At 42.5% G+C, this 24,338-nt stretch overlaps 1 protein-coding gene across 1 annotated transcript; it reads right to left on the reverse strand.

Moving 5' to 3' along the window:
- Positions 1–7,327: 7,327 nt before the first annotated feature.
- On the reverse strand, positions 7,328–24,296 carry LOC115103119 (armadillo repeat-containing protein 1-like). The gene is made up of 7 exons (XM_029623769.2): positions 23,846–24,296; positions 16,204–16,403; positions 15,608–15,699; positions 10,867–11,053; positions 10,530–10,646; positions 9,958–10,032; positions 7,328–9,680 (listed from the first exon to the last, which is right to left on the reverse strand). The coding sequence occupies exons 2-7, from the start codon at positions 16,363–16,365 to the stop codon at positions 9,489–9,491; spliced, it is 825 nt and encodes a 274-aa protein (XP_029479629.1). The 5' UTR covers positions 16,366–16,403; positions 23,846–24,296; the 3' UTR covers positions 7,328–9,488.
- Between the last annotated feature and the right edge of the window lie 42 nt (positions 24,297–24,338).

Raw genomic sequence — 24,338 nt, forward strand, 5'->3', positions numbered from 1 at the left:
CATGGCAGAACACTGACATTCCTGTCTTGCAGGAAATCACGCACAGAACGAGCAGTATGGCTGGAGGCATTGTCATGCTGGAGGGTCATGTCAGGATGAGCCTGCAGGAAGGGTACAACATGAGGGAGGAGGATGTCTTCCCTGTAATGCACAGCGTTGAGAGTGCCTGCAATGACAACAAGCTCAGTCCGATGATGCTGTGACACACCGCCCCAGATCATGACAGACCCTTCACCTCCAAATCGATCCCACTCCAGAGTACAGGCCTCGGTGTAACGCTCATTCCTTTGACGATAAACTCGAATCTGACCATCACCCCTGGTGAGACAAAACCATGACTAGTCAGTGAAGACCAGTCCTGTCTGGTTCAGCGACGGTGGGTTTGTGCCCATAGGTGACATTGTTGCCGGTGATGTCTGGTGAGGACCTGCCTTACAACAGGCCTACAAGCCCTCAGTCCAGCCTCTCTCAGCCTATTGCGGACAGTATGAGCACTGATGGAGGGATTGTGCGTTCCTGGTGTAACTTGGGCAATTGTTGTTGTGTCCTAAGTTTTAATAATTGTGACCTTAATTGCCTACTGTTCTTAAGCTGTTAGTGTCTTAATGACCGTTCCACAGGTGCATGTTCATTAATTGTTTATGGTTCATTCAACAAGCATGGGAAACAGTGTTTAAAATTAAACCCTTTACAATGAAGATCTGTGAAGTTATTTGGATTTTTACGAATTATTTTTGAAAGACAGGGTCCTGAAAAAGGGACGTTTCTTTTTTTGCTGAGTTTAGTAATAATTATCATAATAAACATTACAGGAACATCGAATGGTCATATGAATTACTATAATCAATCAATCAATCAATTATGGCGGCAGTGTATGTGGTACTTGCATGGTAATGAGTGAGTTGAGTGTGAGTGTGTGTGATGTGTCAGTGAGTGTGCGAGCATAGGTGCCTTAGTGTGTGCGTATGTGGGTGTGTATACGTGAATGTGAAGAGTGTCAATGTAGGTGTGTGTGGCTATGGTATTGGAGACCTTAGGATGAGCAGGTAGTCAGTTGTGATAGTCTGTGGGAGAGAGGGAGGGCAGTGGTAGTTATCTATTCAACAATCTTACGGCCTGAGGAAAGAAGAGCTTTCAGAGCCTGTTGGTTCGCGACCCGATGCTCCGATACCCTCTGCTGGACGGGAGCAGAGAGAACAGTCCATGGCTCGGGTAGCTGTATTCCTTAGCAGTTTTTCAGGCCTTACTCAGACAACACCTGGCATGAATGTCTTGGATGGCTGGGAGCTCGCCCCCAGTGATGCGCTGGGCCGTCCGCACCACCTACTGTAGGGCCTTGCGGTCACCGGTGGAGAAATTGCCATACTAGGTGGTGATACAGCCAGCCACGATGGTACATTTGATTTTGTCAGCCAAACATATTAGTTATTGTTCTGCTATGTGAGTCATGTTGACATTGACCAAGAAAGGATACAGAAATCCTGGAAACGTGTCAGAAAACCCTTTATTTACTCCTCTATTAGTCTGTCACGGCTGTCAGCAAACAGCTGACAATAACTGCTTTCCAGTGGCTCACACCCAAAAATACATCTTGGCTTGGCTCAGGTCCCATGACAATTATGGCCAAATTGATGAGGTTGAGAGGTATAAAAATTCTGGCCTTCAACAAAATTGCCATGAGGGGTGGCTAGCTCTTGGAACAGCATTTAATTTAATTCAAGCAATACAATGTAATGCAACACTTTACAGACCATCTGCAGATACAGTATTGGCATTCCATTCCACTCTGGGGATATTAAATCATCGGCTTGACTAAGGCTATTCTAAAATCACCAGTCTGTCGACCGCAAACCGCCTGGCTGATATACAGTATAAACCTTTTCAACGGCTTTTTGAGGTCTATAGACAGCTCATACTATCTCCAGGGTCTATTGATGACCTGGGTCCTTTGGTTCGTACACAGTAATGACTACTGTAAATAATCACACACACTCCGCAGGGCCAGTATGGTAATCAATCAGGTGCATGTGTGTGTGTGTGTGTGTGTGCCTCTTCCATGCATGTTGCAGTGTTTTGACACCACACATAGAGAACCATACCAGTGCGGGAGGAGCACCATATGGGCTGGGACTTCATGGTCTGATCTATCTCTGCCTCTTCTCCATAGGCTCCCTCCCTTGAATAGGAAACCGAGCATGAATGACCTTCAATGTGCCATGATCCTTTGTTTACAACATTAGCCTCCAACTGACAGAAACATCAAAAAAAGACCTGTATGTAAATGTAGATGTCTGACCAAGATGATAGAGGCCGGTATTCAGTAAACAATCCCAACCAGTTCAACCCATTATTTTTGGATGTATTTACTTGCTTTGATTCACCTCCAACACCACTCACTCTTGAAGTTTAGATGAGATGGTACAGTATCAAATGTTGATCGTATAATTCAGATCTTGATGATTATTGTAAAGAATCCATTTCAGATGGAAACAGTGGTGGAAATAGTCCCCAACTGCCATACTTGAGTAAAAGTAAAGATACCATCATAAAAAATAACTCAATTAAAAGTGAAAGTCATCCAGTAAAATACTACTTGAGCCAAAGTTTAAAAGTATTTGATTTTAAATATACTTAAGTATCAAAAGTAATGGTAATTTCAAAAATATACTTAAGTATCACAAGTAAAAGTATAAGTAATTTAAAATTACTTACATTAGGCAAACCAGACGGCACAATTTTCTGTTTATTTTTTATTTTTCGGACATTCAGGGGCACACTCCAACACTCAGAATCATTTTCAAATTAAGCATTTGTGTTTAGTGAATCTGCCAGATCAGAGACAGTAGAGAGGACCAGGGAGGTTCTCTTGATATGTGTGTGAATTGGACCATTTTCCTGTCCTGTTATGCATCCATAATGTAACTGTAAGTACTTTTGGGTGTCAGGGAAAATGTATGGAGTAAAAAGTACGTCATTTTTCTTTAGGAATGTAGTGAAGTAAAAGTAAAAGTTGTCAAAAATAGAAATAGTAAAGTAAAACACAGATACCCCCAAAAAATACTTAAGTAGAACTTCAAAGTATTTGTACACCACTTGATGGAAAGATGTAATAATCTGAAAAACTCACAACTCCTAAAAATATAGAATCTAGAGAGCAGGAGATTCAATATTCAACACAGCTAATGAGCCATTCATTTCACAAATAGGGATAATTACTTAATTACCTCAACTAATGATAATGACTTTAATGATTCAGCATTTTGGTTAATTGATCTTGATTGATTGCACACCAAACAGGGAAAGAGGATAAACAAGGTAATTTCCTATTCAGCGTCTTTGATCTTATCTGTATAATAAATAGTGCTATATAAATTAAATGGATTATTATTCATGGGAATGCTAAAACGTATATATTTCACATGTGAAGCTACTCCACCGCCCCTCTCATACTTTCATTGAGCCATATTATTTGGACATTCTGAGCTATGCGGTCCCCATACTCTAGTCTAGCCCCTCGTGAAGGACACAATTGCTGTGAAAGCAACAAATCATCTACAACCTCTAATGAAATATCATTAAGGCCATTATCATTTCATAATCATGAGCTTGTTCCACCCACATCAAAGGCAGTCAGGCTCTGATAAGAGTTAATAAATAATGTATTACCAAGTGGTTCTCATTCAAAACAATGTTGCATGCCCTTACCTTAAGCCCTATTCTATTTAACAAAGCTACAATATATCGACCTCCTGTAGCCTCTATCATGCCACCTCCCTGTTGCCTGTAAAGAAAAACCTGGCTGCGATAGTTTGTGTGCTGCTAAGTAAATATGTCTCAGTAGGTCCTGGCACAGGTCACTCTCATGCCCCTCTGATGACACTTCTTCCCCTCTGAATACAGAGTACTAAGAAGAAGCCTAATACACAACATTCATGCACACAACATGTATTGTATGGGAATAGCTATTGGCCGGGGGTAAATGATCTCATTTTACATAGCTCTGCCCATTTCTTTCTGCTCTTTATATTGTACTATTAGATAAGATCAATTCAAGTATTATGCATGTCTTTTTTTATCGCTTTTTCTATGAAAAGTATTAACATTACAAGATCGGAAAGTGTATGTATAGCGGACATGAGCCAGGCTCGTGGTCTCATAATGAGGTACAGTAGCCCTGCCTGCAACTTCAAAATCAGTCTCTCCCTCGGCCCATAGGGAATTTCCTCTTGGTCTAACGGTCAACACTTTGGTATCTTTAGTGAGAGGTCAGGGTTCAGACCCGCTGTGATATATGCCCACTCTACAACACATTAAGAACACCTGCTCTTTCCATGACATAGACTGACCAGGTGAAAGCTATGATCCCTTTTTAATGTCACTTGTTAAATCTACTTCAATCAATGTAGATGAAGGGGAGGAGACAGGTTAAAGAATAATGTTTAAGCCTTGAGAGAATTGAGACATAGATTGGGTATGTGTGCATTCAGAGGATGAATGAGCAAGACAAAATATTGAAGTGCCTTTGAACGGGGTATGGTGGTAGGTGCCAGGCGCATTGGTTTGAGTGTGTCAAAAACTGCAACACTGCTGGGTTTTTCACACTCAACAGTTTTCCGTGTATGTCCCTGTGGAACTCTTTCGACACCTTGTGGTGGTGGAGGGGGTGGGGGGTGGGGGGGGGACACACCTTCCAACTAAATATTAGTGTTCCTAATGTTTGGTATACTCAGTGTATATGATAAATACACTGCTCAAAAAAATAAAGGGAACGCTTAAACAACACAATGTAACTCCAAGTCAATCACACTTCTGTGAAATCAAACTGTCCACATAGGAAGCAACACTGATTGACAATAAATTTCACATGCTGTTGTGCAAATGGAATAGACAACAGTTGGAAATTATAGGCAATTAGCAAGACACCCCCAATAAAGGAGTGGTTCTGCAGGTGATAACCACAGACCACTTCTCAGTTCCTATGCTTCCTGGCTGATGTTTTGGTCACTTTTGAATGCTGGCGGTGCTTTCACTCTAGTGGTAGCATGAGACGGAGTCTACAACCCACACAAGAATCTCAGGTAGTGCAGCTCATCCAGGATGGAACATCAATGCAAGCTGTGGCAAGAAGGTTTGCTGTGTCTGTCAGCGTAGTGTCCAGAGCATGGAGGCGCTACCAGGAGACAGGCCAGTACATCAGGAGACGTGGAGGAGGCCGTAGGAGGGCAACAACCTAGCAGCAGGACCGCTACCTCCGCCTTTGTGCAAGGAGGAGCAGGGGTAGCACTGCCAGAGCCCTGCAAAATGACCTCCAGCAGGCCACAAATGTGCATGTGTCTGCTCAAACGGTCAGAAACAGACTCCATGAGGGTGGTATGAGGGCCCGACGTCCACAGGTGGGGGTTGTGCTTACAGCCCAACACCGTGCAGGACATTTGGCATTTGCCAGAGAACACCAAGATTGGCAAATTCGCCACTGGCGCCCTGTGCTCTTCACAGATGAAAGCAGGTTCACACTGAGCACATGTGACAGACGTGACAGTCTGGAGACGCCGTGGAGAACGTTCTGCTGCCTGCAACATCCTCCAGCATGACCGGGTTTGGCGGTGGGTCAGTCATGGTGTGGCATTTCTTTGGGGGGCCGCACAGCCCTCCATGTGCTCGCCAGAGGTAGCCTGACTGCCATTAGGTACCAAGATGAGATCCTCAGACCCCTTGTGAGACCATATGCTGGTGCGGTTGGCCCTGGGTTCCTCCTAATGCAAGACAATGCTAGACCTCATGTGGCTGGAGTGTGTCAGCAGTTCCTGCAAGAGGAAGGCATTGATGCTATGGACTGGCCCGCCCGTTCCCCAGACCTGAATCCAATTGAGCACATCTGGGACATCATGTCTCGCTCCATTCACCAACGCCACGTTGCACCACAGACTGTCTAGGAGTTGGCGGATGCTTTAGTCCAGGTCTGGGAGGAGATCGCTCAGGAGACATCCGCCACCTCATCAGGAGCATGCCCAGGCGTTGTAAGGAGGTCATACAGGCACGTGGAGGACACACACACGATTGAGCCTCATTTTGACTTGTTTTAAGGACATTACATCAAAGTTGGATCAGCCTGCAGTGTGGTTTTCCACTTTAATTTTGAGTGTGACTCCAAATCCAGACCTCCATGGGTTGATAAATTTGATTTCCATTGATAATTTGTGTGATTTTGTTGTCAGCACATTCAACTATGTAAAGAAAAAAGTATTTAATAAGAATATTTCATTCATTCAGATCTAGGATGTGTTATTTTAGTGTTCCCTTTATTTTTTTGAGCAGTGTATATAAATCCAGCAACTTGGTGGATTGACAACTACACAATGATGATGCAATACTGACACCCTATGTCTACTGTATTGTACTGCAACATTCCTCAATATTTTACTCTCATTTTATTATTTAAAGAAAACTGCTGACTAAATCACTCTGGAATGCAAGCAATATTTGGTAGCGTAGAGTTTGATATTCAGACAGAGGTAAGCTCCTGAATATAAGGCGGAAAAGTAGAGGCTTCCTTTTTTATTGTTCTTACAGTATGCATGGAGTGTGCTGCTGAATGCAGTTTGCCAGTGTTGCATTGTGAATAAAAGGCAGCGATGATGATAGCGGGCAGATTCCCAAAGTGAATTCCATTGATGCTTCTCTGCTGAGGTCACATGGGGCTTTGCTTCCTCTGCATTTTCATTGAGATTGTCATATGGCAGACTGTGACTGACTGACAACGGCAGCACTGCTCTTTTCTGTCTGTAGGTCTTGTGGCTGTCCTGTTTTCACCTCTTACTTCAATAATACATCAACCGTGTGGTGAAACTAAACGTAGACTTGTTGATGTATGGACATAGCTGTTTGGGAGTGCAAGTTAACATTTTCCTTCCAATCAGTTGAGCAGGTCACAAGAGTTGGGACTACAGCAAAGATAAGTCTGGAAAGAACCGTAGCCTAAACCCATAAATGAGGCTCTTAGCATAATTCTCATCCTCTGTTCTCCTCTACAGGGCCCCACTGGTTTCAAATGTGGGAGGTTGGACATTTTCCAAGCCTATTGGGTCCAACGTAATAGTGAGAAGAGCATGCATTATGGGAAGGAGCTCAAAGACAAGGCCCTTTTGTAATGTCCCAGGGGAATAATATTCGGTTTCTCTTCACTTTTTGGGGAATTCAAAACACAAGCAAATCATACAGAGGGAAGCCAAGCCAGTGGGAAACAGAGTGAAGCAGTCAGACACTTCTCAGTAATGTGTAAAAGACATCAGTTGTCAGTAAAAGGGAAATGAATTCATTGAAACCAAACCATGTTATATTGTGTACATTTTTAATTGTCATGTTGAACAAACTGCCATGTCCTCAATTCGAGGCAGTACCCTATCCCATCAGCATCCATAAAATTAACAATTGGACATTTCATATAATAACATTGTTTTTTAATATTCTTTTATATAACTCTTAGGAACATACAGCTCACTCACAATGGCCCATAACAGTACAGACAAACTGACAGGCAGCATACATACACACAGAACATTCCTCTGTGATTGGTGTTCATACATTATCGGTGGAAAGAACCAACTCAAACAGGTTGTAATACGTGAGTGATTAGACCGTGGATTATATGATAGAAATTTCCCCTGAGTCGAATAAAGCTGGCAAACAAAAAGGCCGACCTGATTAAATGTTAGTTGATCTAATAAATGGTTTCTGGGGGTGAAAAAGCAAATCAATAACAATTCAAAGATATTAACATATTTCTAGTGAATGACTTTGTTGGTAAACAATGCACATTGATTGAGTGTGAACAACTATACAGTATTTGCAAATAGGATGCATTCTGCCCTGGCATGATGGTCACAATCTAGTCAGGTGTGATTGTACGAGGTGGGAGAGTCTATAGGACATGTTTTTGCAAGCAACACACAAATACAAGGAGAGGACAACAGTACATTTCTAGACAATTCTATACAATGATTTTTTCCCCCCTCCACAGACAGAAAATTACACTTTCAAGAAACACTTGGCAGAAACTGAACTTTTCCTTGAGACAGTGGCTGAACTTTAAAAAGGGATTGTTATGTGGAGATTTACTTTGAACAGTAATAAACTCAGCAGAAACATTCCCCATTCATACACTGTAACATGCGCTGAAAACATAACCATTTCAGAAGCTGGGTAATGGGCAAGTGATCCATTATATTAACCAAACAATCCAAAACATTCACTGTTCAACACTTACAGATGACCCTGACAGAAGGCAGCACCCACATGAGTTTAACCACAGGTTTAAGGACACTGCTGGCCAATGCATTTCCAATTAAAATCTAACACAATGTGTATTTCCATCTACATATATTTAGAGAAAAATAATGTTAGGTTTAGCCTAATCTCGGTATGCCCAGAACTAAAATCTTGCGTAATTTGGTCAAATGCTCAACCATTAATGTTTATGTAGTCTGTCCACGAGAGATTATGTTTAGCCTTGTCTTATTTTTAACTATGCGCTAAATCATACAAGACATTGGGGAAAGGAATGTTGTTCCCCAAAAATTGTCAGAGGCTGTACCTTAAAGAGGAACAATCCTCTTCCTTAGGAAATATATCCTAATATTGTTCTGTAATGAGTAATACCAAGCCAATAAAGCATGACAGCACATTGTTCGAGAATACCACAATGTTCAGACTGTGCAAAATATTCATGCTTTTACTGTAGATAAAACATCTCTTCTCCAACCAGCCACACAGTCCTTAAAACATTGCTCATAATCCTCCACATACATTTCATGAATGATTTAAGTTGGCATTGGAATTTAAAGAGTACCCACACGAGTTGATACAGTGTCTGCATCAGTAACCTTTGGTATGTTAAAGTAAGGAGCCTTACAGGCTTCAGAACTAAAGCAGACAGTCAGTCATGCAAGGGCATCCATGTAAACAGAATGAAACGAAAGGCACCATAACTGGACACATGCTGATTACTGCATATTCTACAATACCCATTGAGAAAATAGGGAAGGAGGTCTGTTATTGTTCAAAGGTCGGTCAAAAAGACCCAGAAAGAATGATTTGAAGGATCTGAAATCAAACTACAGGAACTTCGTTTTGTGGCAACGTTTCTGATGGATCAATTCCTATTAAATGGTGCCACAATAAAGCTCCTCACAATAAGACATTTTGGTTTTCAAATACATGGACCCATTTACATTTGCAGAAAGAATAGTCTAGCTCTCAATCAAAACCCAAAAGATGAGAAATAAGAATTCATTCCGGAAGCCGGTCCTCTCCCTCAATGGCTTGGTGATTCTGTATGGTGCCAGGTGGGAGTGTGTGTAAGATTGTGGGTGCGTGCATGTGTGTACTGCATACCGTTGGAATCGTTTGTTGTTACACATTGCCTTTGGCAGTCCAGCTCTTTGGCAGCTGGGAGCCTGATTCTGTCTGAAGAGGTGTAAGTGGTCTGGGAGTCACCAGTAGAAAGAGCGGGACAGAAAGTTAGCAGCAGTGCCTAGCCAGCCTGCTCCGTCCTGCCCTGTGCCCACGCTGGTCACAGCCTTGTCTGGCTCCTGGGATGGGCTCTCCTCCTCTGGAAGATAGTCTGGAAGATTCACATTCTGCTCCACTGCTACCGAACCATCCTCTGGGAATGGGATGATTACCTATACAGCAAAAGGAAGTGCTCAATTCAATGTGCACCACAAGGTAGATGATATTCCTGGCATACAAGGTCAAGGACCATGGTATTTGAATTTAGATTCTGATTAGATACCAAACTTATTTTTGTAAGCTTTGTCCTTGAGATAAGATCATTCCTTAATATTTGTAAAGACCTTCTCTGGGAATCAAATTGACAGACTAGAAAATAACAGAGATTCAACCAAGGCTCTGTTAAGACAACAGAAACATAAAACTGGAAATGAATTCAGAAAGACAAACCTCATTTCCATCCTCTCCCCTGACCACCTGTTGAGCTTTCATTACTTCAGTTGATGCGATGGCAGAACCCAGAGCCTACAGAGGAAACAGATATTTGATTTAACAACGACACACATCAGCCATGATTCCCTCCTCAGCATGTGTTACAGGGCCGCAGGTTGTATAACTCAACTTAATCTCTTGTAGACACACGTTTAACATCTGTCCAAGGACTCTGAGATTTGATGAATAATGAGGAACAATTGTTCCAGTGTGCAGATTTTTCAAGGCTCGTTATTTGGACAAATCAAGATTTCGCAGGGTGTGCACCTACACCTGGCATCTTTCAACTTTGGGAAGGGGAGGGGACTTTTGCCCCATACACTTGCAGAGAGTTGGGTTGAGCTACCAAAGAGGATCCATCCAGGTTCTGCCACACACTCTGCCACTCAGTGTTATATCTCATATCTCCCTCCATCTAATCAAGCAGCTGCAAGATATTGGTTCTGGGATGCCGAGATTAGACTCACTTCTGCCCTCCTCCATCTCCTCCCCAGAATATTATGTAATAGGACAGACAGAATGTGACTAACCTCTGCCTTCAGGTCTGAGCGGATTCTGATGATGCACCTCTTAACGGCCATCTGGAATGTGAAGCTGATGACACCTCGGATCTTCAACAGGGCCTCTTCACAAAGGCTCCTCCGGCTCTGGAGGAGATGAATGGGAATAACTGTATAAACTCAATTTACATCAGGTAGTGGATTACCAGAACTGTCACCTTAGCTAGTAACTATAGCATAATGTATTACAGAACCCATAATTCTTTGTGTGACATGTCAGGTTTAACTTAGTAAAGAAGTTACTGGAGCTAGCATGGTGTGCAGTCTCCTTATCAATATACTTATTGATCAGTATAGGGGCACTCACAGAGTCATCCAGGCCATCTATGTGGAGGACCACTGTTTTGGCCTGCTTGTTGGTGGAGCCCAGGAAGAACTGGGGCTTACGTCTGCAGGAGGGCTCCTTGGGCTTGTATGCATCCTCACTGTTAGAGGCCTGGAGGAGTTCATAGATTTCTGAGGCCAGCAGTTTGGTCTCTCCCGGGGTGGTTGTCCTAAGGGGGAAAGGGAAGGAAGATTTTAGTCATCATCTCAAAATAGTGTTAACGTACTGGCTCTTAAAGGCCCAATGCAGCCGTTTTATCTCAACATTAACTAATTTCTGGGTAACAATTAAGTACCTTACTGTGAATGTTTTTATTTAAAAAATTAAAAAGTCAAACATGGTCAAACAAAATTACTCTTTGCATAGAAGTGATTTAAGTAACAATTTTCCTAGGACTGTCTGTGAGTGTGGAAAACTAAAAACATAGCCGTTATAGATAAACCGGTTATTCCCATATTATACTTATGCTAAAAAAATATTTTATTCTACTGAGCCATTTACTTTATGTTGGTATTTTTATCTTTTATTATTTCTTATTGTTTTTGCATTGTCAGAAGGAACCTGCAAGTTTTAAAATGTTTGAACCTTCAGACAATTGAGACAGATTGTGCCTTTGAACACGGTATGGTAGTAGGTGCCAGGCGCACCAGTTTGAGTGTGTCAAGAACTGCAACGATGCTGGGTTTTTCCATGCTCAACAGTTTCCTGTGTGTATCAAGAGTGGCCCACCAACAAATGGACATCCAGCCAATTTGACACAACTGTGGGAAGCATTGGAGTCAACATGGGCCAGCATCCCTGTGGAACGATTGACACCTTGTAGAGTCCATGCCGTGATGAATTGAGGCTGTTCTGAGGGCAAAAGGAGTTGGCACTCAATATTAGGAAGGTGTTCCTAATGTTTTGTACACTCCGTGAACATTACAGCAAGTTATGATAGTCAATTGAAACAATTGCAAACTTCAGCGAACTCATTTAACAACAGTCTTAAAACTGTACTATCGGCACCAGGGAATCCAGGTGGAATTTGTTTTGTAAAGTATTCCATAACTGTGGTGCGTTAAAACTAAAGGCGGATTTACCAAACTTTGTGGAGACAGCGGGAACCTAAGAGTTAACCAACCTTGCAAATGGGTTAGGTATCTCATATTTTTTATATTATTTCAACAGGGAAGTGAGGTATGTTGGAAGCTTGTGGAGCAGAGCTTTGTAAACAATAAGGGAGTAATGAAGTGATCTATGGGACTTTAGTGAGGTCCAGCCGGCTAACAAAACTTATTGGCAGAGAGGTTTGGAACTCTTTCTTATTAGTCTATCAACGAATTTACCTCCTAGTGATGTCACCAGGCCGGCCAAATCTCCATCCCCCCAAAACAGGCTGAAATTTCAACTTCAGCGTGGAAATATACAGTATTTAGTCAGCCACCAATTGTGCAAGTTCTCTCACTTAAAAATATGAGAGAGGCCTGTACATTTTCATCATGGGTACACTTAAACAATGATAGACAAAATGAGAAGAAAAAAATCCAGAAAATCACATTGTAGGATTTTTAATGAATTTATTTGCAAATTATGGTGGAAAATAAGTATTTGGTCAATAACAAAGGTTTCTCAATACTTTGTTATATACCCTTTGTTGGCAATGACAGAGGTCAAACGTTTTCTGTAAGTCTTAACAAGGTTTTCACACACTGTTGCTGGTATTTTGGCCCATTCCTCCATGCAGATCTCCTCTAGAGCAGTGATGTTTTGGGGCTGTTGCTGGGCAACACGGACTTTCAACTCCCTCCAAAGATTTTCTATGGGGTTGAGATCTGGAGACTGGCTAGGCCACTCCAGGACCTTGAAATGCTTCTTACGAAGCCACTCCTCATTGCCCGGGCGGTGTGTTTGGGATCACTGTCATGTTGAAAGACCCAGCCACGTTTCATCTTCAATGCCCTTGCTGATGGAAGGAGGTTTTCACTCAAAATCTCACGATACATGGCCCCATTCATTCTTTCCTTTACACGGATCAGTCCTGGTCCTGGTCCCTTTGCAGAAAAACAGCCCCAAAGCATGATGTTTCCACCCCCATGCTTCACAGTAGGTATGGTGTTCTTTGGATGCAACTCAGCATTCTTTGTCCTCCAATCACGACAAGTTGAGTTTTTACCAAAAAGTTATATTTTGGTTTCATCTGACCATATGACATTCTCCCAATCTTCTGGATCATCCAAATGCTCTCTAGCAAACTTCCGACGGGCCTGGACATGTACTGGCTTAAGCAGGGGGACACGTCTGGCACTGCAGGATTTGAGTCCCTGGCGGCGTAGTGTGTTACTGATGGTAGGCTTTGTTACTTTGGTCCCAGCTCTCTGCAGGTCATTTACTAGGTCCCCTAGTGTGGTTCTGGGATTTTTGCTCACCGTTCTTGTGATCATTTTGACCCCACAGGGTGAGATCTTGCATGGAGCCCCAGATCGAGGGAAATTATCAGTGGTCTTGTATGTCTTCCATTTCCTAATAATTGCTCCCACAGTTGATTTCTTCAAACCAAGCTGCTTACTTATTGCAGATTCAGTCTTCCCAGCCTGGTGCAGGTCTACAATTGAGTTTCTGGTGTCCTTTGACAGCTCTTTGGTCTTGGCCATAGTGGAGTTTGGAGTGTGACTGTTTGAGGTTGTGGACAGGTGTCTTAAACTGATAACAAGTTCAAACAGGTGCCATTAATACGGATAACGAGTGGAGGGCAGAGGAGCCTCTTAAAGAAGAAGTTACAGGTCTGTGAGAGCCAGAAATCTTGCTTGTTTGTAGGTGACCAAATACTTATTTTCCACCATAATTTGCAAATAAATTCATTAAAAATCCTACAATGTGATTTTCTGGATTTTTTTCCTGATTTTGTCTGTCATAGTTGAAGTGTACCTATGATGAAAATTACAGGCCTCTCATCTTTTTAAGTGGGAGAACTTGCACAATTGGTGGCTGACTAAATACTTTTTTGCCCCACTGTACACTGAACAATAATATAAACGCAAAATGTAAAGTTTGTATAATGAACTGAAGTTAAAGATGCCAGAAACGTTCCATACACAAGAAAATGTTGTTTCTCTCAAATTGTGCACAAATTTGTTTACATCCCTGTTAGTGAGCATGTCTCCATTGCCAAGATAATCCAGCCACCTGCGAGGTGTGGCATATCAAGAAGCTGATTAAACAGCGTGATCATTACACAGGTGCACCTTGTGATGGGGATAATAAAAGGCCACTCTAAAATGTGCAGTTTTGTCACACAACAGTCTCAAGTTGAGGGAGCGTGCATTTGGCATGCTGATTGCAGAAACGTCCAACAGAGCTGTTGCCAGAGAATTGAATGTTAATTTCTCTACCATAAGCCGCCTCCAACATTGTTTTAGAGAATTTGGCAGTATGTCCAACTGGCCTCAACCACAGACCACGTGTAACCACGCTAGCCCAGGACCTCCACATCTGGCTTCTTCAACTGCGGGATCGTCTGAGACCAACCACCCGGAGAATTGTTGAAACTGTGAGTTTACACAACCAAAGAATTTTAGCACAAACTGTCAGAAACCATCTCAGAGAAGCTCATCTGCGTGCTTGTTGTCCTCACCAGGGTCTTGACCGGACTGCAGTTCAGAGTTGTAGCCGACTTCAGTGGGAAAATTAGCACTTTCAATGGCCACTGGCATGCTGGAGAAGTGTTCTCCTCACGGATCAATCCAGGTTTCAACTGTACCGGGCAGATGCCGTCGTGTGGGCGAGTGTTTTGCTGATGTTAACGTTGTGAACAGAGTGCCCCATGGTGGCAGTGGGGTTATGGTATGGGCAGGCATTAGCTATGGACAAGGAACACAATTGCATTTCATCGATGGCTATTTGAATGTGATGGCAACTTGACCTGTACACAATTCCTGAAAGCTGAAAATGTCCCAGTTCTTCCATACTCACCAGACATGTCACCCATTGAGCATGTTTGGGATGCTCTGGATTGCGGGTTCTAGTTCCCGCCAATATCCAGCAATTTCTCACAGCGATTGAAGATTGGCACAACATTCCACAATCAACGATCTGATCAACTCTATGTGAAGGAGATGTCTCACGCTGCATGAGGCAAATGGTGTTCACACCAGATACTAACTGGTTCTGATCCACTCCCCTACCTTTTTTTTAAGGTATCTGTGACCAACAGATGCATATCTGTATTCACAGTCATGTGAAATCCACAGATTAGGGCCTAATTTATTTGTTTCAATTGACTGAGTTCCTTATATGATTCGTAACTGTGAAATTTAGCATGTTTCGTTCATATTTTTGTTCAGTATATAAAACAGACAATTACGTTTTTGACTGCACTGGGCCTTTAACTGTGAGCCCCAAGCAAATTTGCAAATGCATTTTTTCAACAAAAATACCTCTAGTTCTTGCTCAGAATGTTTGTTTCTCTATTTATTTTATGCATAATCACTACATCTTAGAGAAGAACACACAAAATGCTACTTAAAGAAACATCTGTGTCTAAGGAGATGAACTATAAAATGTTTGACATGAGTTTAGGAACTGTTGCATTTTAAAACCGTGCGTCTCACATGGAAAAAGTAGAGATGCAAAGAAACATTTGCAAATAATTACAAATATTTTCTATTTAATAATGATATCAACAGAGAAGATGAGTGAGACAAGACCATCATGATTTGGGCTTCTGCAAGGGCCATATACTCACTTTTGCATGACATTCTGAAGACTTAACATCATCCCAAGCTCTCCCCTCATTTTCTCCTTGTTTTGACGGCATTCTGCGAGGTAGCGCACAGCCTGAAGGGGACACAATCACGATTTAGGAACATAAGAAATGCATTCATCCTACAGCAAAATTACATTTCCACATCCAAGGTTAAGGAGCTTGGTATTTGAATTAAGATCAGAGACAGACAAGTCACTTCAGTAACCAGGTCATTGAGCAGCTTGGCCCGACTGTCTGCAGTGCACTACTACTATTTCAGGCACATTTTTTTCACAAGAAGTACTGCACCAAATAGTTTAGCTAGATGTAAAATTGCACGACTAAGACCTCCCTGGCAAAAATGTCAAAGTTAATGATAGATTTCTTGATCTTAGATTACTTCAGACTATTTTGAGGAAGTCTTACTACGTTGTTGCAACGGTGGCTCAAGAGGGACAGTAATATTGCAGCTTTTTTCTTGTTATTCAAGCGAAAGTCTTTAGGGAGTACGCCTAGCCAAGATCTGCTAGTAGCAAACCAAACGTATGTATGCAGACACTTTTAGAACGCAATGCATCCGCTACTTGGGGCCTTACCAGGAGTGCTGAGTAGACAACCTGGGGGTTGGGGTGGTCCAGAAAAATGATGAGTCCCGGTAAGCAACCTTGGTCCTGAACGATGGCTCTTCTGTTCATGGGATCTGCAGCAAGATCCCTCAGCTGGTTCACCACAGCCAAAGCGTCTGGCTCCCCACTCATGATGCTGCCTCTTACAGACCCATGCAAGACTGAATCGACTGAGGGAGAGGAGATGGAGGGGCTGACATTAGGAAACATGTCATCTGCTGCTGTTAAATGTCTTAGCTAACGCAATAGTAAATGCAATACTCCAGCTACTGTAACCCTAGTATGGAGCTAGATAGCTACATTCCCCAGAGCAACAAATCAAATTTTATTTGTCACATACAGATGTTAATGCGAGTGTAGCGAAATGCTTGTGCTTCCAGTTCCGACAATGCAGTAATAACCAACGAGTAATCTAACCTAACAATTTCACAATAACAACCTTATACACACACAAGTGTAAAGGGATGAAGAATATGTACATAAAAATATATGAATGAGTGATGGTACAGAACGGCATAGGCAAGATGCAGTAGATGGTATCGAGTACAGTATATACATATGAGATGAGTAATGTAGGGTATGTAAACATATAAAAGTGGCATTGTTTAAAGTGGCTAGTGATAAATTTTTTACATAAATTTTACATTATTAAAGTGGCTGGAGTTGAGTCAGTTTGTTGGCAGCAGCCACTCAATGTTAGTGGCGGCTGTTTAACAGTCTGGTGGCCTTGAGATAGAAGCTGTTTTTCAGTCTCTCGGTCCCTGCTTTGATGCACCTGTACTGACCTCGCCTTCTGGATGATAGTGGGGTGAACAGGCAGTGGCTCGGGTGGTTGTTGTCCTTGATGAGCTTTATGACCTTCCTGTGACATCAGGTGGTGTAGGTGTCCAAGGGGGCAGGTAGTTTGCCCCCGGTGCAGACCTCACTACCCTCTGGAGAGCCGTACGGTTGTGGGTGGAGCAGTTGCCATACCAGGCGGTGATACAGCCCGACAGGATGCTCTCGATTGTGCATCTGTAAAAGTTTGTGAGTGCTTTTGTGACAAGCCGAATTTCTTCAGCCTCCTGAGGTTGAAGAGGCGCTGATGCGCCTTCACCACGCTGTCTGTGTGGGTGGACCAATTCAGTTTGTCCGTGATGTGTACGCCGAGGAACTTAAAACGCACTACCCTCTCCATTACTGTCCCGTCGATGTGGATAGGGGGGTGCTCCTTCTGCTGTTTCCTGAAGTCTACAATCATCTCCTTTGTTTTGTTGACGTTGAGTTTAAGGTTATTTTCCTGACACCACACTCCGAGGGCCCTCACCTCCTCCCTGTCGGCCGTCTCGTCATTGTTGGTAATCAAGCCTACCACTGTAGTGTCGTCTGCAAACTTGATGATTGAGTTGGAGGCGTGCATGGCCACACAGTCGTTGGTGAAAAGGGAGGACAGGAGAGGGCTCAAAACGCACCCTTGTGGGGCCCCAGTGTTGAGGATCAGCGGGGTAGAGATGTTATCTACCCTCACCACCTGGGGGCAGCCCGTCAGGAAGTCCAGTACCCAGTTGCACAGGGCGGGGTTGAGACCAGGGTCTCGAGGTTGATGACGAGTTTGGAGGGTACTATGGTGTTAAATGCTGAGCTGTAGTCGATGAACAGCATTCTCACATAGGACAACAGGAATACCTGATGGGTTAGGGCAGTGTGCAGTGTGGTTGCGATTGTGTCGTCTGTGGACCTATTGGGGCGGTAAGCAAATTGGAGTGGGTCTAGGGTGTCAGGTAGGGTGGAGGTGATATGGTCCTTGACTGGTCTCTCAAAGCACTTCATGATGACGGAAGTGAGTGCTACGGGGCGGTAGTCGTTTAGCTCAGTTACCTTAGCTTTCTTGGGAACAGGAACAATGGTGGCCCTCTTGAAGCATGTGGGACAGCAGACTGGGATAAGGATTGATTCAATATGTCCGTAAACACCCCAGCCAACTGGTCTGCGCATGCTCTGATGACGTGGCTGGGGATGCAGTCTGGCCTGCAGTCTTGCAAGGGTTAACACGTTTAAATGTTTTACTCACGTCGGCTGCAGTGAAGGAGTGTCCGCAGGTTTTAGTAGCGGGCCGTGTCAGTGGCACTGTATTGTCCTCAAAGAGAGCAAAGAAGTTGTTTAGTCTGTCTGGAAGCAAGACATCCTGGACCGCAACGGGGCTTATTTTCTTTTTGTAATCCGTAATTGACTGTAGACCCTGCCACATACCTCTTGTGTCTGAGCCGTTGAATTGCGACTCTACTTTGTCTCTATACGGAGGCTTAGCTTGTTTGATTGCCTTGCGGAGGGAATAGCTACACTGTTTGTATTCGGTCATGTTTCCGGTCACCTTGCCCTGATTAAAAGCAGTGGTTCGCGTTTTCAGTTTTGCACGATTGATGCCATCAATCCACGGTTTCTGGTTTGAGACCGTTTTAATAGTGTCTGTGGGTACGACATCGCCGATGCACTTGCTAATAAACTCGCTCACCGAATAAGCGTATTCATCAATATTGTTGTTTGACACAATGCGGAACATATCCCAGTCCAAGTGATCGAAGCAATCTTGAAGCGTGGAATCAGATTGGTCAGACCAGCGTTGAATAGACCTGAGCAAGGGAGCTTCCCGTTTTAGTCCCTGTCTATAGGCAGGGAGCAACAAAAGGGAGTAGTGGTCAGACTTTCCAAAAAAGGGGCGGGGGAGGGCCTTATATGCGTCGCGGAAGTTAGAATAACAATGATCCAGGGTTTTGCCAGCCCTGGTAGCACAATCGATATGCGGATAGAATTTAGGGAGTCTTTTATTCAGATTAGCCTTGTTAAAATTCCCAGCTACAATGAATGCAGCCTCAGGATATGTGGTTTCCAGTTTACATAGAGTCAAATGAAGTTTGGGGGGGGAATATATTCGGCTGTGATTATAATCGAAGAGAATTCTCTTGGTAGATAATGCAGGTCGACATTTGATTGTGAGGAATTCTAAGTCAGGTGAACAGAAGGACTTGAGTTCCTGTATGTTGTTATGATCACACCACATCTCGTTAATCATAAGGCATACCCCTCCACCCCTCTTCTCACCAGAAAGATACTTGTTTCTGTCGGCGCTATGCGTGAAGAAACCAGCTGGCTGTACCGACTCCGATAGCTGGCTGTACCGTCTCAAGTGAGCCATGTTTCCGTGAAGCAAAGAACGTCACGGTCTCTGATGTCTCTCTGGAATGCTACCCTTGCTCGGATTTCATCTACCTTGTTGTCAAGAGCCTGGACATTGGCGAGTAGCATGCTCGAGAGCTGTGCGCGATGTGCCCGTCTCCGGAACCTGACCAGAAGACCGCTTCGTCTGCTCCTTTTACGGCGCCGTTGTTTTGGTTCGCCGGCTGGGATCCGAACCATTGTCCTAGGTGGTGGGCAAAACAGAGGATCTGCTTCGGGAAAGTTGTATTCCTGGTCGCAATGATGGTGAGTTGACGTTGCTCTTTTATCCAATAGTTCCTCCCGACTGTATGTAATAAAACCTTAGATTACCTGGGGTAGCAACGTAAGAAATAACACGGAAAAAAACAATACTGCATAGTTTCCTAGGAACGCGAAGCGAGGCGGCCATCTTTGTCGGCGCCGGAAGTTGTAAATAATGTGTGTTTAGTGGACATACAGTGTCTTCAGAAAGTATTCTCACCTTTGACTTTTTCCACATTTTGTTGTTACAGCCTGAATTTGAAATGGCTTAAATTGAGATTTAGTGTCACTGATCTACACACAATACCCCATAATGTCAAAGTGGAATTATGTTTTTAGAAATGTTTACAAATGAAAAGCTGAAATTTATTGAGTCAATAAGTATTCAACCCTTCTTCTAAATAAGTTCAGGAGTAAAAATGTGCTTCACAAGTTACATAATAAGTTTCATGGACCCACTCCATATTTTTTTTATGACAACCCCATCTCTGTACCTAAAACATACAATTACCTGTAAGCCGAGAAGTGAATTTCAAGCACAGATTCAACCAAAGAACATGGAGGTTTTCCAATGATTTGCAAAGGGCACCGATTGGGAGAGGGGTACAAAAAAAGCAGACATTGAATATCCCTTTAAGCATGGTGCGGTTATTAATTACACTTTGGTGTATTAATACACCCAGTCACAAAAAAAACACAAAAAAATACTGCCACCCTTCTTAACTCAGTTGATAGAGTGGAATGAAATCATTCAGGGATTTAAAACAGTTTAATGGATGTGATAGGAGATTACTGAGGATGGATCAACAACATTCCACAATACTAACATGAATGACAGAGTGAAAAATATTCCATCCTGTTTGCAATAAGGCACTAAAATAAAACTGCTAATAAATGTGGCAAAGAAATTAACTTTTTGTTTGAAATACAAAGCGGGGCAAATCTAGCACAACATATCACTGATTGTATCACTAAAATATTTTCAAGCATGGTGGTGGCTGCATCATGTTGGGCATGCTTGTCATCAGCAAGGACTAGGGAGATTTTTTAGGATAAAAAGTGACGAACATGGTTAAGTCTGCTTTCCAACAGAAACTGGGAGACAAATTCACCTTTCAGCAGGACAATTACCTAAAACACAATGCCAAATATACACTGGAGTTGCTTACCAAGAAGACATTGAATGTTCCTAAGTGGCCTAGTTACAGTTTTGACTTAAATTGGCTTGAAAATCTATGTCAAGACTTAAACATGGGTGTCTATCAATGATGAAAAACCAACTTAACAGAGCTTGAATTTTTTATTTTTTTTAAGAATAATGAGCAAATATTGTACAATCCAGGTGTGGTCTTAAAAACGTAACGTTACCCAGAAAGACACCGCTGTAATCGCTGCCAAAGGTGATTCTAACTCAGGGGGTTGAATAAGATATTAGTGTTTAATTATTATTATTTTTTTTAATGGCTTTTTTCTTCCACTTAGAGTATTTTGTGTAGATCATTGACAAAAAAATGAAATCAATTTTATTCCAACTTTGTCATAACAAATTCTGGAAAAAGTCAAGGGGTGTAAATACTTTCTGAAGGCACTGTACCTAGATGAACTGTTACTGCCAGGATCAAAGTTAGACAAAAAGTGCTCTTGGTAGCTAGCTATCTATCTAGCCCTCGGCAACTAGGTGGCGTTCTGCATTCTCCCTACAGCTTTCAGCCATTAGTTCTCCTTCTTCAATGAGGTTTAACGGCTTCCAATAAATGTTGCATTACTGCCACCTACCAGACTGGAGTATAACTTCCTTATACTTTCTTTGCTTAATTTTTTTGATCTCAAAAGAAAAAACAACAAATACCCTACCATCTAACAATACATTCACAAACAAATAATTAATACCATACTATTTAAATGTATTTAGTCCTACTTCAGGCCAACAGCCTGAAAGGATGGTACACCACCACTTAACACTCTTTGGACACTGTGTTAACAACCCTCCAGGCAAGCTTCAATGCCATACAACTCTCCTTCCGTGGCCTCCAATTGCTCTTAAATACAAGTAAAACTAAATGCATGCTCTTCGACCGATCGCTACCTGCACCTACCCGCCTGTCCAACATCACTACTCTGGACGGCTCTGACTTAGAATACGTGGACAACTACAAATACTTAGGTGTCTGGTTAGACTGTAAACTCTCCTTCCAGACCCATATCAAACATCTCCAATCCAAAGTTAAATCTAGAATTGGCTTCCTATTTCGCAACAAAGCATCCTTCACTCATGCTGCCAAACATACCCTTGTAAAACTGACCATCCTACCAATCCTAGACTTTGGCGATGTCGTTTACAAAATAGCCTCCAATACCCTACTCAACAAATTGGATGCAGTCTATCACAGTGCAATCCGTTTTGTCACCAAATCCCCATATACTACCCACCATTGCGACCTGTACGCTCTCGTTGGCTGGCCCTCGCTTCATACTCGTCGCCAAACCCACTGGCTCCATGTCATCTACAAGACCCTGCTAGGTAAAGTCCCCCCCTTATCTCAGCTCGCTGGTCACCATTGCATCTCCCACCTGTAGCACACACTCCAGCAGGTATATCTCTCTAGTCACCCCCAAAACCAATTCTTTCTTTGGCCGCCTCTCCTTCCAGTTCTCTGCTGCCAAAGACTGGAACGAACTACAAAAATCTCTGAAACTGGAAACACTTATCTCCCTCACTAGCTTTAAGCACCAACTGTCAGAGCAGCTCACAGATTACTGCACCTGTACATAGCCCACCTATAATTTAGCCCAAACAACTACCTCTTTCCCAACTGTATTTAATTAATTTATTTATTTAGCTCCTTTGCACCCCATTATTTTTATTTCTACTTTGCACATTCTTCCATTGCAAAACTACCATTCCAGTGTTTTACTTGCTATATTGTATTTACTTTGCCACCATGGCCTTTTTTGCCTTTACCTCCCTTCTCACCTCATTTGCTCACATTGTATATAGACTTGTTTATACTGTATTATTGACTGTATGTTTGTTTTACTCCATGTGTAACTCTGTGTCGTTGTATCTGTCGAACTGCTTTGCTTTATCTTGGCCAGGTCGCAATTGTAAATGAGAACTTGTTCTCAACTTGCCTACCTGGTTAAATAAAGGTGAAATAAAATAAAAATAAAAACACACCATGTAACTCTTCTGACTTGAAGTCTCACACACCCAAATACCTCTCTGCAGCTGCCACCACAACCTCTATTTTCTGCGACTTACGTCCCATCCCTGCTGTGCAGTTGATAACTATTACTATAAATGCCAAAAATCCAATCTTACTGAAATATATCACTTGTTGGTTTAGCCCTCTGTACTGGTACAGATCTACTACTCACACCACTCCTCTCAGGATCCCTCCCCCTTGACCCATCGTCCCCTACTTTCTCAGCATATGACAATTTCTGCACTACTCTAACCCTGGAAACGTCAACCTGCCTCTCGCACGGGTCTGCCATTCGTTTTTGCCCCGACTACCTTATGTGAATTACAATCCCAAAGTTATGTTTTAACGTTTAGAAAACGTCAATAATCATTGCTTGGGTACAACTTACGTAGCAGTTTTGCACAGATCCATACAACTAGATGCCTCCATCTGATTAAACGACCCATCCGCTACACATTAGTTAATTATATAAACAAGCACTGTAACAGAGATATGGCCGTGTGCGAACACTAACCCTATAAGAGGTGTGTACTAAACCATTTGAAAATAATAATCGTTGATATGAAAAATCGTTCCTAATAATACATGTTAAGATTGAGCATCCGTGCTCCTAACAAAACTCCCCCCGTACAGAAGACGCCTTCGTCCAATGAGTCTTGTATAATGGAACTGTATGGTTAAGGGCGTGTTTGGAGGACAGGCGAGTGAGTTTATAACATTATTGTGGCAAATATAGCTAGCTAACGTTAGTACATGTATTTACCTAGATACTGTTAACTATTGGCTGAGTGTAACTTAATTGTTACCAAACTTGCAAGATTATTCACCATTGTTTTGCATGCAATTACGACAGTATTTAGCAAAACAAGGGCTCAAATCATTGAACACCGCGAACATCTCTAGTTAGCATTGCCAGCTAGCTAACATTTTCTAGCAAAACAGCCGCATACCTTCAAATAAATGGTTCTTCCGACCAGCACAATGTGCACACAGCGTCAGAGAAAGACAGCATGAAGCAAATCCGACGGGTGAAATAACACATGTAGCCAGAAGCTTTTTTTTACATGTTATTCCATTACAAAAATCTGGTATTCGGCAAGCCACAAACAGGACTTTTTTCCTTGGTGAGCACGGTCGTCAGTAGTTAACGCAAACACACAGTCATAAACCGTGCCTATTTTTAAAATGTATCTTCTTAAAATCTGATTTTAGAGCTATCATTAACCACACTGTTATCTTTAAATGAAGACCAAAAAGTACATTTTTGTTTTCATATTTAAAAAAAAAAAAAAAAGATATACAGTTTTACGGAATTTTGCCTTTGTGGATGTGTTGTCGAAGCGGCCACTCTCCACTATAAACGTTTCTGATTGGCCGTTGGAGGCGACATGCCATTCAGCTGCATTGTTCTTGAAGTGGAAGAGCCGACGCCCTGTGCTTGAT

The sequence above is a fragment of the Oncorhynchus nerka genome, linkage group LG20, assembly GCF_034236695.1.
Source record: "Oncorhynchus nerka isolate Pitt River linkage group LG20, Oner_Uvic_2.0, whole genome shotgun sequence".
NCBI lineage: Eukaryota > Metazoa > Chordata > Actinopteri > Salmoniformes > Salmonidae > Oncorhynchus > Oncorhynchus nerka.